We start from the raw sequence: 14,567 nt of genomic DNA on the forward strand, positions 1-14,567 counted from the left end.
ATTAAGGTACTTCCAAATTAGGCACTTTGTGACTTGTGAGTCCCAGAATGTAGTCAAACCCAAGGGACAGTTCTATTATAGAACTAGTATACCAACCATTATATAATATAGAACTATAATGTAGGTTCTATGATGTAATTCTCATACATCCAAACTCTAGATGTTCATTTCTTTGTTCTAATAAAGTTGTCAATTCTACATTGATTCAATTTAAAGTACTGCACAGATTCCATTACTCCAAGTCTAAACTCAGTAAAAATGTACCCAACAGTCTCCCTTATGTGTGATAGATAAGATGTGGCATTGCAGAGCGTTCTGTGATAGATGTGGCATTGCAGAGCGTCTGTCTCATATCATTTCTGGGTAAATATATTTAATTGGTTCTCCAGTCAACCCTTTTCATACTAAGGCCCATTATTTATTCAGCATTTGAGCCACGGACCACCATTTGATGACATTATTGTTAAACATCTGCATTAGTTAGAGAAAAAAAAGAGAAAAAAGAGGAACTAACCAGGTGCTCAATGGAGATAGCAAAATGTGATAATGATAAAAAAGTGCTCACACGGATCAAAAACGGGATCAAGACATACACAAAGTTAAAAAATGAGGAACGCCTTTATTAAATTAAAAAGGCAACCGCCAACATGTTTCGACCTAACAGGTTTAACTTTGTGTGCCCGGATCCTTCTCTTTTTCTCTCTTTTTATCTGCATTAGTTAATTTACAAGAAGTCTACACAATTAGAGAATGTAGAAGAATCGTTATTTTGATCAACGTTTGCCTGTTATCTCTCCTAATGGTACCAACATCGTGTTATCTCTCCTAATGGTACCAACATCGTGTTATCTCTCCTAATGGTACCAACATCGTGTTATCTCTCCTAATGGTACCAACATCATGTTATCTCTCCTAATGGTACCAACATCATGTTATCTCTCCTAATGGTACCAACACCATGTTATCTCTCCTAATGGTACCAACATCAATACAGCATGGAATTGTGGACACAATCTGATCCAACGGCCTGGGCCGTGGCTCAGCAGTCCAGGCACCTTGGCCGGCAGCCCAAGTCTGGCAGCGTGCCGCGGGTTCGACTCCCGATCCCGGCGGCCCTCACTGCATGTCACCCCCCCATCTCTCTCCCCATTTCCTGTCTGTCCCTCTATAAAATAAAATAAATCTGATCCAACAAAAAATATTCTTTAGTTTTGGGTCTGAGAGGCTAAATGTCATCACATGGTGGTCCGTGGCTCAAATGGCTCTGAGAGGCTAAATGTCATCAAATGGTGGTCCGTGACTCAAATGGGTCTGAGAGGGCAGGCTGAATGTCATCAAATGGTGGTCTGTGGCTCAAATGGGTCTGAGAGGCTAAATGTCATCAAATGGTGGTCTGTGGCTCAAATGGGTCTGAGAGGCTAAATGTCATCAAATGGTGGTCCGTGGCTCAAATGGGTCTGAGAGGCTAAATCCAATGGTCAATCTAGTTGAGGAACACAGGTTTTATTGTCGACTATGGTGAACACAAACTTATTTTCAGACAAAGTACGGTGTAAAATATGCTCAATTATATAATAATAATAATAGTGCCTCAGTAAACTGTCACAGGTAAACAATGAGCCTATAGCATTAGTCTAAAAGTCTAAAACAAAATAATATCTAAATAATATTATTATGTACATTGAAACCATCGTCTCTGTCACTTTTCAGGATTAAAATAAAAAAATGCAGATCTACAGATTGTGTGACGCTGTGCTATGATGTGCCACAATCTGTAGATCTGCATTTTTTAATTTTCTTTCATCTAAATGTGTGATGCTGTGCTTAATTTAGAGGAAAACACCAAAACATACAATATGGAGATCAAGAGAAACTAAAGGTCTGTAGAAATATTAAACATAGATAAACTAAAGAAGGATTCCAGGGTTCATCTCCACAGTCGGTAGAAAGCCAGGGCGATCGCCAGGCAGGAAAACACTGTCGCTGCAAAGAGACAAAAGACATGTTATTAATATATATATACAGTATATATATATACTGTATATACGGTAATAATGAATTGCTTTTTTTATAGTGGTAAGACCTCTCTTTATGAGAACTCAGGTTTATCCTCTGACTGAGAGGCTAAAAATCGCTGGGATGCTCCCTGGCTAGTGCCTATATCTTCTCCATGTTGGAACTGATCCATAGCTCCTATCTGCTCCATGTTGGAACTGATCCATAGCTCCTATCTGCTCCATGTTGGAACTGATCCATAGCTCCTATCAGACCATGTTGGAACTGATCCATAGCTCCTATCAGACCATGTTGGAACTGATCCATAGCTCCTATCTGCTCCATGTTGGAACTGATCCATAGCTCCTATCAGACCATGTTGGAACTGATCCATAGCTCCTATCTGCTCCATGTTGGAACTGATCCATAGCTCCTATCAGACCATGTTGGAACTGATCCATAGCTCCTATCAGACCATGTTGGAACTGATCCATAGCTCCTATCAGACCTGCTCTCAAGGTTCCTCGTTCTAAGACAGAGCTGGGAAAGTCAGCTTTCTCTGTCAACAGCCCAACATCCTGGAATGAACTCCAACACTCTTTAAAACTGAGCTCCCTGTTGTCAGTTGTCAGTCGGTCAATGCTCCAGAACATTCTCTTAACCGTGATTGCTCCTGTTTCAGTTGAGTTGTTTTTGTTTTGTTTTGTTTGTTCTGATTGACAGGCTGTTTCTGTAAAGTTACTTTGTAATTTACCCTGATTTTATAATGTAATGTGTATTGTGTACTGGGTGTACTTTGATTCGTATTGTGCTGTATTGTAACCGTGGCTAAATTAAAAATGATTTGTATTGTGCTGTATTGTAACCGTGGCTACATTGAAAATGATTTGTATTGTGTTGAATGTATTGTATTGTATTGGCACCTGCTAAGTATTTATAGTTTCCAGTTTCAGAGACTCCAGTAAGTATATATATATACAGTAGTATTACAGTAGTAGTAGTAGTAGTATTAGTATTAGTATTAGTAGTATTTTACCTGCTAAGTATCGTCTCCAGTTTCAGAGACTCCAGTAAGTATATATATACAGTAGTATTACAGTAGTAGTAGTAGTATTACAGTATTATTAGTAGTATTTTACCTGCTAAGTATCGTATCGTCTCTAGTTTCAGAGACTCCAATAAGGTCTTCAGTGAAGCGACCTCAAGGTCAATCTTCTTACTGGCCTCCGTGTTGTCAAGGTCAATGTCTGCTTTCTGAAGGTCACACACACACACACACAACACAACAAGTAAAATGATTTTAAAATCAATCCTAAGAACAACTGGAAGCCAGTGCAGTGAAGCTAAAACTGGAGTAATATGTTCCCTCATCTTAGTTTTAGTTAAAACTCTGGCTGCCGCATTTTGGACAAGTTGTACCTTCGACAGGCAGCCTCTGTAGTTTAATAACACTGTACCTTCCACAGGCAGCCTCTGTAGTTTAATAACACTGTACCTTCGACAGGCAGCCTCTGTAGTTTAATAACACTGTACCTTCGACAGGCAGCCTCTGTAGTTTAATAACACTGTACCTTCGACAGGCAGCCTCTGTAGTTTAATAACACTGTACCTTCGACAGGCAGCCTCTGTAGTTTAATAACACTGTACCTTCAACAGGCAGCCTCTGTAGTTTAATAACACTGTACCTTCCACAGGCAGCCTCTGTAGACATTTTTAAAGCGCAGCTCAAGAAAGACCTACGTCTACACTCTTGCTTTTAATTGATCTTTTAAATTCCTTGTCCTCACTGTATTGCATTACTGCTATTATTTTAATGTTTTACACACTAAAAAATGCCTGATCAAAATAACCCATCTTGGGATCTTTTGTAACCCCCCACCTGGGTTACAAAGGGACCGATTCAACCCCTGGGTTATTTTGACGCAATAAAATGGGTTATTCATTTTGACCCATAACTTGGGTTATAAAAATAACCCATTCAGAGGGTCAACATAGCCCAACTTCCAAGTTATTTTGACCCATAATTTGTGTTGTAAAAATAACCCATTTAGAGGGTCAACATAGCCCAACTTCCAAGTTATTTTGACCCATAATTTCGGTTATAAAAATAATATACATTCTAATATTCAAATAATAACACAAATAAGAACAATAACACACGGTCCTTGGCACCCCAGTGTATGCTGGGAAATGGACTTCCGCTAACCACTCCCATGGGGTGTGACCTATCCGACCCAACAATGGGGTTACCCTCAGAAAAATAACCCAGAAATATTAACCAACTTTAAAAACCCATGAATTGGGTCCCTATAACCCAGGAAATGGTTATGGCTCTGGAAAAATAACCCAGAAATATAACTCAACGCAAGTAACACAGGAATTGAGTTACAGAAATAATCCACATGTTTTTAGTGTGTATGCTTTTCTTTTTTTTCTCCATTGCTCTGTAAAGCACTTTGAGCTGCATTTCATGTCATGAAAGGTGCTACAAATAACGTTTTATTATTATTATTATTATTTATATTTATTATAACTTTGTATGATGATTTGAATTTTGTTGTTATTTTTCATGTCATGATTATGAATTGAATACCCAGGACCTGAATGTAAACAAGACCGAGGACTATTTCCAGTGTATCCTCATAGTGTTTACTGCCAATAAAGTATTCAATCAATCAATCAATCAATCAATCAATCAAACAAACAAACAAACAAACAAACAAACAAACAAACAGTGTCAATAACAATAGTAATATTGAAGTTGACCTTGTGATGGAACTCTGAGCTAGCCTCCATTAGCTTCTTCTCCTGATCAGTAAACTGGAAGAGACGCGCGCGCACACACACACACACACACACACACACACACACACACACACACACACACACACACACACACACACACACACACACACACACACACACACACACACACACACACACACACACACAAAGTAAATAAACAAAGTGGTCATTATTTTTAAATCCAAAATGAGTTAATAGCACAGACTCTAGAGCACAAAGCATGTCTGAAATACATGTCAGAGCTGAAATTGACATGGTGTAATGTTAGAGTGCACAGAAGACATGTAAATATGAAATAAATGCTTAAACATGTAGCTAGGTGTAATGTTAGAGACCACAGAAGACATGTAAATATGAAATAAATGCTTAAACATGTAGCTAGGTGTAATGTTAGAGTCCATGTAAATATGAAATAAATGCTTAAACATGTAGCTATAGGTGTAATGTTAGAGTCCACAGAAGACATGTAAATATGAAATAAATGCTTAAACATGTAGCTAGGTGTAATGTTAGAGACCACAGAAGTGAACCTTTCAGGCCTGTTTTCTCAACTGTTTCTCCTATAAGCCATTTATCCAAAACGAATCACCATATCAGAGATGTATAAAATATGATATATAATGCCCCAAAGTTACGGCTGGGCCCTCATCAAACCCTGTACACTCAAGACACTGCTCCCCGCTGCCACCCTTAGATCTCCATATATGGAGCTGACCTGTTCTGACATTCCATATGTTGATCTGACCTCATCAAACCCTGTACACTCAAGACACTGCCCCCCCGCTGCCACCCTTAGATCACCATATATGGAGCTGACCTGTTCTGACATTCCATATGTTGATCTGACCTCATCAAACCCTGCACACTCAAGACACTGCCCCCCCCCCCCCCCCCGCTGCCACCCTTAGATCTCCATATATGGAGCTTTCAGAGTAAAAGCTGTCATATCTGCCCGGCACCCCAAGCTCGTATTTTGAAAGAAATCCCGGCGCTCATTGTGTTTGAGTGTTTTAAGCATTCTGTTCTACTTTAGCTATTGAAAAATAGCAGATCTACAAGCTCATAGCGCGCCACCGAGTGGCATGCTACGAGCTTGTAGGTCTGCTATTTTTGAAAAATCGTTAAAATGTGGCGCAAATCATTGAATATATATTTCAGAGCGAACATTTTTAACTAAAATATTGGCTTCTGGGGGGTCCCTGGAACTACATATTTTGAGATGGGGGTCCGTGGCCCAAAAGAGATAATTCTGGGGGTCCTTGACATGAAAAAGGTTGAGCACCACTGACATAGAAACATGGGTTTTTCAGATTAGGATTTAGAAGCCTTTTTTTTAATCAAAATGGGTTAATATGAAATGTATTTATTTCATTACCATATCAGAAATACGACTTCTCTCCAGGTTGATGTCCAGTTTAGTCTCTGCTCTGATCTTCAGACTCTCCTCCTGAGAAACACCACAGTGCTTTATTACATTATAAATACTTTATTACTTTATAAATACTTTATTACATTCAGACTCTCCTCCTGAGAAACACCACAGTACTTTAGTACATTATAAATACTTTATTATTACATATATATTATATAAATACTTTATTACATATATTATGATATATGTAATTATGTATAGGATTAGGTGTCTTCACACTCCCAGGTGTTTCATTTACTAATGATCTCTGTATAACTGTCCTGTTGTCTGTTATTATAATGATTTGATGGTAATGTTAATTAAAGTCCTAGTTAGTTTTCTTACCGTCAGTCTGTTTTTTAACTGATCCAGCTCTCTCTTCATCTTCTACAGGTAAAAAAAACACACACATTAGAGATCTATACGTATCCACACCAGTCATAAAAACACCACATCGGGGTCGGATCGGTCATAAAAACACCACATCGGGGTCAGATCGGTCATAAAAACACCACATCGGGGTCAGATCGGTCATAAAAACACCACATCGGGGTCAGATCAGTCATAAAAACACCACATCGGTGTCGGATCGGTCATAAAAACACCACATCGGGGTCAGATCGGTCATAAAAACACCACATCGGGGTCGGATCAGTCATAAAAACACCACATCGGTGTCGGATCGGTCATAAAAACACCACATCGGTGTCGGATCAGTCATAAAAACACCACATCGGGGTCAGATCGGTCATAAAAACACCACATCGGTGTCGGATCGGTCTTAAAACACATCAATTTAATGTGTGTTCTCGTCTCATTCACTATGAAAACAGACTCTTGGAAAACGAGTAGCCTATATTTATTATTTATTGATTGATTGAATACTTTATTAACAGGCTTTGGGCCAATCAGCCCCTATAGGCCCTATAGGCTTGTTTCCATTCTGGTCCTCTGTATAATATCGGAATCGGTCAGAATCGGTATCGGCGGAATATATGACCCTGCAAACAATCTGAGATTGGATATCGGGCATAATTTCACAATGGTGCAGCCATAAGGTAAGTTAAGGTATTATTAGTAATAGTCAATATTTATAAAGCGCCTTTCAAAACAAATGTGACAAGGTGCTGTACAATAAAATGAAATAAAACAAGAGCATCACATAGAATAGATCAACAATAAAATGACACAAAACAATAATAATATTCCAATGCATTAGAGTAGAGCAGTGAATAAAACACCTATAAATACACAGTATATATGTAGACAATATTATGAACCAAAATGCTTACAAAACAAGTGGGTTTTTAGCAGCTTTTTAAAGGCATCGACAGACTCTGCCCTTCTTAAGGAGAGTGGTAGTTCCTTCCATAAGGAAGGGGCTACGAACACAAACGCTCTGTCGCCTTTTGTTCTTCATTTAGTTTTAGGCAGGGGGGGATTATCCAACGGGCCTGTTGGGCCCAGGGGCCCCTGAGCTAGGGGGGCCCCTGAGCTTGAGCGTCTGCGTGACCGCGAAGAGGCTCAAGCTCAGGGGCCCAAAAAAGGGGTAACAGTGAATAACAGTGACACACACGGTCCTTGTCACTGTTGTCAACATCATACCCCTCACTCAGGCGACCCAGCCGGGGTGATCAAGTCCCGGACAGGGAATGAGCAAGGCCACACAATCCGTTGCTCCTGAACTACTCTGCCAGGACTGGGAGAACCAGATTCTGGTTCATGGAAGGACTATGTGTGTGTGTATGTATATATATGTGTACAGTATAAATGTATATATGTATATATGTAACGTACTGCGTTCTCTGATCGTAGGTTGGCGAACTCACTCTTCTCCAGAATCACCATGTCCTTCCTGATGGAGTCTAGATGGGCTAATATCTGCTGTAGAGCTATCTCCTTTAATATAAATATAAACATTATAAACATTATTATTATTATAACCATGTCCTGGTGGAGTCTAGATGAGCTAATATCTGCTGCAACGCTATCTCCTTTAATTAAAATATAAACATTATAAACATTATTATTATTATAACCATGAGTCTAGATGAGCTAATATCTGCTGTAGAGCGATCTCCTTCCAAATATAAACATTATAAACATGTTAACCCATTTTGACCTGAGATCAGATTCTAAAAATGTCTTCCTGACAGTTTAAAAAGCTATGTTTCTATGTATATATTGAAATTTTATTTCTTTAGAGGATAGCCCCTTGAGTTGTATCAACTAGTTTTAGAGGGGGTCAGTCGTTCTCGATTTTTCAACGCTATGAGCTTGTAGATCTGCTATTTTTCAATAGATAAAGCATAACATAATGCTAACACCAAAAGGGGTTCCCGCCCAGAATGGGTTAATTATTATAACCATGTCCTGATGGAGTCTAGATGGGCTAATAACGCTATCTCCTAAATATTAATTACATTTATTAATTATATATAAATATCTGCTGAACAGCTATCTCTCCTAGATTGGCACACAGTGATGGGATGTGAACCTGTGTGTGTGTGTGTGTGTGTGTGTGTGTGTGTGTGTGTGTGTGTGTGTGTGTGTGTGTGTGTGTATATAATATGGGCCTTTCTATGGGCCGAGGGAAACACTTCTACAGTCTCTGTCGCCCTCAAGTGGACAGAGTCAGCAACAGGTCTACACATATTCAGTGACTAGGTGGTTTGGTTTGATTCCCCACTGCCTTAATGACTTTAATTTTAGAGTAGTGGTTTTCAACCAGTGGTCCAGGGACCACCAGTGGTCCTTGAGGGGGTTCCAGGTGGTCCCCATGCAGCTATTTTTACACTCTCAAGAGTTAAATTATTGTTAAACATCTGCATTACTTAATGTACAAGAAGTCGACACAATTAGAGAATGTAGAATAATTGTTATTTTGATCAACGTTTGCCTGTTATCTCTCCTAATGGTACCAACATCATGTTATCTCTCCTAATGGTACCAACATCATGTTATCTCTCCTAATGGTACCAACACCATGTTATCTCTCCTAATGGTACCAACATCAATACAGCATGGAATTGTGGACTAAATATTATTTAAAGTTTTGGATGCTAAATGTGATCAAATGGTGGTCTGTGGCTCAAATGCCAAATACATTAACCCATTCTGGGCGGGAACCCATTTTGGTGTTAGCATTATGTTATACTTTAGCTATTGAAAAATAGCAGATCTACAAGCTCATTTCTATGTCAGTCGAAGAACGACTGACATAGAAACATAGCTTTTTCAGAAACCTGTCAGGATGTAGAAGACATTTTTAGAATCTGATCTCAGGTCTAAATACACGAAGGGGCCTTCATCTGAAAAGGGTTGAAAACCACTGTTTTAGAGTTAAAGTAGGTTCTATTTTAATCATAGCGTTAGGATTGCATCGCTGTTTAAAGCAGTAGTAATGTGGCTCCAGGTGACACATTTTGAACATGTTGTTCAACTACATTTAAAATCATGATCTCAATTCTTGTGGAGGGAATTCTAGATTCACATTGGAGCAAGAATCGTGCAGCACTAGTGTGTGCGTGTGTGCATGTGTGTGTGTGTGTGTGTGTGTGTGTGTGTGTGTGTGTGCGTGTGTGTGTGTGTAGTGTACCTGATGTGAGGTAGATGGGCCAGATTCACAACGGAAATTTACGACCAGGTGTAAATGAGTGGCGCGCTATGAGCTTGTAGATCTGCTATTTTTGAAGAATCGTTAAAATGTGGCGCAAATCATTGAAAATATATTTCAGAGAGAACATTTTTAACTAAAATATTTGCTTCTGGGGGGTCCCTGGAACTACATATTTTGAGATGGGGGTCCGTGGCCCAATAGAGATAATCCCGGGGGTCCTTGACATGAAAAAGGTTGTGCACCACTGACATAGAAACATAGGTTTTTCAGAAAAATGTTAGGATTTAGAAGCCTTTTTTTATCGACCTCAGTCCAAAATGGGTTAACTTGTGAATAAGCATGCATGAGCTTATTTTGAGTCTCTCGCAATGTCAACTGACTGAACATTATAAAGTATAAGCTCTCTTATAATGCAACTCTAATTTATTTTTTTCAGTTCAACCTCAGGACCAAGGCTATACTTGGTAATTATATAAAAGCCTTTTCTATTGAACAATTGCTCGCTCACACCTTTGCAGAGGTAAAACAATTATGAGATTAATGAGGGGAAGTCTGTCTTCTATCTAACTATCATCACTGTCGTCTGTCTGAATGCCATGGGGAATGGATTTGTTCTGGACACGTGACGTAGCTATTTAACATTTAAACCATAAGGCGGGTAGCCTATATATCCTCTTCGTCAGAGGTAAGTGGTTCATTTCATGATGTCGTCAATATTATTTTGACTAAGAAAGGAAAGAGGCCGCACAGCTCGTAGTCACGATGCCATAAAAAAATATTTTTCCAACGTTTCGGCAACAAGTTGCCTTCTTCAGGGTATGAATAATACCCGTCAATAATATTAAAATGATCCGCGGGACATTTGGAGTCAGTTGCCACTGGGCATGATGGGATGCATGCCGTTCATGATCAGATCATTATAGTAGCCTACAGATCATTATAGTAGCCTACAGTAGCTTATTATAATTAATACCACGAAGAAATGTGACACATTGTTCTGTGCCCAGCGAGGCAGTCGGCAGCGCAGCGACATTAAGGCATAATCTTATACCTTTAGAGGAGAGAGCTGGAGAGGAGAGCTGGGTTAAAACTATGACTGGACGACTTGAACACACACTGATGCCATTCAATAATGTGGACTTCCATTTGTAATATATAATTAACCCTAGTGGCTGTCAGTCTGCTGTCTGTCTGTCAGTCTGCTGTCTGTCTGTCTGTCTGTCAGTCTGCTGTCTGTCTGTCAGTCTGCTGTCTGTCTGTCTGTCAGTCTGCTGTCTGTCTGTCAGTCTGCTGTCTGTCTGTCAGTCTGCTATCTGTCTGTCAGTCTGCTGTCTGTCTGTCTGCTGTCTGTCTGTCAGTCTGCTGTCTGTCTGTCAGTCTGCTGTCTGTCTGTCAGACCGTCATGTTTGTGACCCATAGAATGCATGCCTATAGAGCGTCGCAGTCCCGCCCCATTTCAAGACGACGAGAGACCCGGAATAAAATGATTCCCCGTTAATTTTCCTCATAGAGTTTTCAAAAAGTATTTATTTTAAAGACGTTTACGCCGCGGACAAAGACAACTGGAGTTGTGACACATCATGACAACAAACACAATGTCTTGGGACGATCAAATAATTTGTTAGAAAAACAACAAAAAAAGTGTTGTAACCTGCCGTTTTTTTCTTCTTTCTAATTCTTTGTTTGGCCCAAAAAATTGTGTTTATTGTCATGATTTGTCACGACAAGAGTGGCTGCGATGCTCTATATGCATACAAGCACACTCTGCACGATACTCGGCTATATATAGGCTATCATTTTGTTTATGTGCTGACCAATGTTGGGGATCACAGCCTACATATTTTATATGAGGTTTGGTATAGGTATTACTTGATTCAGCATGAAGACTAAAGCCTTCTAAATAAATATACGCATGCCTTGATCACTGGAACACCACCCTCTGAGCTGAACACTGGAACACCACCCTCTGAGCTGATCACTGGAACACCACCCTCTGAGCTGATCACTGGAACACCACCCTCTGAGCTGATCACTGGAACACCACCCTCTGAGCTGATCACTGGAACACCACCCTCTGAGCTGACTAACCCTAACCCTCTGAGCTGACTGGGACATGAGCGGATTTTACGTTCAAGTTCATGAATACCACACGTAATGTGGGAATTTATTGAAATGTCCGTAGCTCACGATATGAGCGTAAACGCCGTTGTGAATCTGGCCCTGTGTGTGTGTGTGTGTGTGTGTGTGTGTGTGTGTGTGTGTGTGTGTGTGTGTGTGTGTGTGTGTGTGTGTGTGTGTGTGTGTGTGTACCTGATGTGAGGTCGTCACCATGTCTTTGTAAACAATGTCCATATTGGTGGTCGTCAAGGTAACCAGAGCAGAGATGATGATCTCTGCCTGAGCTTTCTCCAGACCTGAGACATATTACAATAAAACATTACAATAAAACATTACAATAAAACATTACAATAAAACATTACAATAAAATATTACAATACAATATTACAATAAAATATTACAATACTACGGCTGGACAGACAGACAGACAGACAGACAGACAGACAGACAGACAGACAGACAGACAGACAGCTGTCTCACCACTCTGCTCCAGCTGTCTCACCAGACTGTGAGAGTCGAAGGTCAATTTACGATGTTCCAGAGGAGTCAGGTCCACCTTCCTGTGGGTGTGTGTGTACATGCACACCCCACACTGGATACCTGCACGCACGCACGCACACACACACACACACACACACACGCACACACGCAACACAATTGTGTTGGTAAAATCTACAAGAGTCAGGTATGCTCTCTCTGGTTATCGGTGGGAATGTTATAGGTTATACTGTAGGTGTTATAGGTTATAGGTGTTATAGGTTATGGTTATAGGTGTGAATGGTCTTCAAACTGCTGGGAATGCTGTTTGTCAACATGCAGGTCCCTCGGCTCACAGACAGACCAGAACAAGCCTGCCCTGACCAGCCTGTTTCTGCTTACCTATCATCACATTTATGTGTGCCAGTAATGAAAGAGTAACTCTAATGTAATGAATACTGTAATAGTAGCCTAATAACATAATAATAAAACTAATAAAGTAGTGTAATGTAATAGTAATAACTAATAAAGTTCTGTAATATTAATATTAACTAAAGTTAGAGTGTATTAGAGTTTTATTAGGATCCGCATTACCTGGTGCAGCAGCATATAATCTTCACACAGAACATAAAAACATGACATTCGACATGAATGACGTCATTACAGGACAATTATATATAAATAAAATGAAATAAAAACATTTGACAACCATTTCCTCCACTTTCTGATTCCCCATTTTCTTGGAAGAGAAGAAACACAAACCAAAAAGCAGGCTATAATTGTACTGTAATTATTACTGTAATGTAATATATAATAATAGTAATTAAAGTACTGTAATCTTACCTCTCAGGTTGACTTTCCTCTGAACCAGATGACTCTTCACTGACAGAAGAACTGTCTTCATAATGATGGACATCATTCACTAAAACTCTATTAGTTTAGTCTCTAAAACTCTATTAGTTTAGTGTCTAAAACTCTGCTAACTTTATGAAGTCAATCCCTAGAAGTCTTATTTCAGGAACTAAACGCCTACAACGGTGTCAGTTTAAAGCTAATAAGGAGTTTAATCTCGGAAGCTAAAAGCCAACTAACTTCAGTTTCCATAAACCTGTCAGTGTTGTGGTGACGTCACATTTAGCGCCGTCTTCCGGCGCGGCAGTGTTCTGTCAGCGAGTTTAAGCTAGAAAATCAAAGACTTCCGGTGGACGATCTCTTCAAAATATAAGTATCCTCTACAGCGATAGAAATGCATTGAATGAATGGGTACAGAATCAAGGACAGTACAGATCAGTGTGTGTGTGTGTGTGTGTGTGTGTGTGTGTGTGTGTGCGTGCGTGCGTGCGTGCGTGCGTGCGTGCGTGCGTGCGTGCGTGCGTGCGTGCGTGGGTGTCTGACACACTGACAGTATCTAACCCTAACCAATAAAAAAAGCTACTACGAGGATAAAACCAGGAAAATCACTAAAGGCCTATTCATAGTCTGGATTTTCGGTGGTGAGGTGACCACCGCCCCGGTGGTGAGGCGCCCACCACCCCGGTGGTGAGGCGCCCACCGCTCCGGTGGTGAGGCGACCACCGCTCCGGTGGTGAGGTGACCACCGCTCCGGTGATGAGGTGACCACCTATTCAGGGCCTATTCATAGTCTGGATTTTCGGTGGTGAGGTGACCACTCAAATAACGTTGAGCGGTGGTGAGTAAAAACAGAGAGAAGGGCTGGAGCAGTGGCGGTGAGGTGACCCCCCAGCCCCTTTCCCCCTCACTGCCTAAAGGCCTATTCATAGTCTGGATTTCCGGTGGTGAGGTGACCACCGCTCCGGTGGTGAGCTGACCACCGGAGCTGAAATAACGTTGAGCGGTGGTGAGTAAAAAAAGAAAGAAGGGCTGGAGCGGTGGCGGTGGTTTGCTCTTCACCGCGGCTCATGACGTCATGTTGTAGTTTGGTGGTCACCTCACCACCGAAAATCCAGACTATGTATGAGCCTTAACTCCTTTATGATGATTTCCTGTTTTTGGCTATATAGAAGTGTCTATTTGTACATCTCTAAATGTTTTGATGAATTGAACAAGGTGGACCCTCTTGTAAACAAGTGTAATGCTTTATTGGGTCGTCCACTCACAGTTAACAGCCTTTGTGTTGAGTTG

General features: G+C 40.4%; 1 protein-coding gene across 2 annotated transcripts; it reads right to left on the reverse strand.

Moving 5' to 3' along the window:
* Positions 1 to 1,302: 1,302 nt before the first annotated feature.
* ccdc90b (coiled-coil domain containing 90B) lies at positions 1,303 to 13,551 on the reverse strand. Of its 2 annotated transcripts, none has more exons than XM_079509908.1 (9): positions 13,269 to 13,551; positions 12,429 to 12,548; positions 12,141 to 12,244; positions 8,009 to 8,110; positions 6,557 to 6,598; positions 6,176 to 6,247; positions 4,762 to 4,815; positions 3,135 to 3,242; positions 1,303 to 1,983 (listed from the first exon to the last, which is right to left on the reverse strand). In XM_079509908.1, the coding sequence occupies exons 1-8, from the start codon at positions 13,342 to 13,344 to the stop codon at positions 3,183 to 3,185; spliced, it is 630 nt and encodes a 209-aa protein (XP_079366034.1). In that variant the 5' UTR covers positions 13,345 to 13,551; the 3' UTR covers positions 1,303 to 1,983; positions 3,135 to 3,182. The 2 variants fall into 2 exon arrangements, with proteins under 2 accessions (XP_079366034.1, XP_079366033.1); XM_079509907.1 differs by having other exon boundaries at positions 1,306 to 1,983; positions 3,135 to 3,249.
* Positions 13,552 to 14,567: the final 1,016 nt, after the last annotated feature.

Source organism: Electrona antarctica (genome assembly GCF_951216825.1).
Source record: "Electrona antarctica genome assembly, chromosome: 9".
NCBI lineage: Eukaryota > Metazoa > Chordata > Actinopteri > Myctophiformes > Myctophidae > Electrona > Electrona antarctica.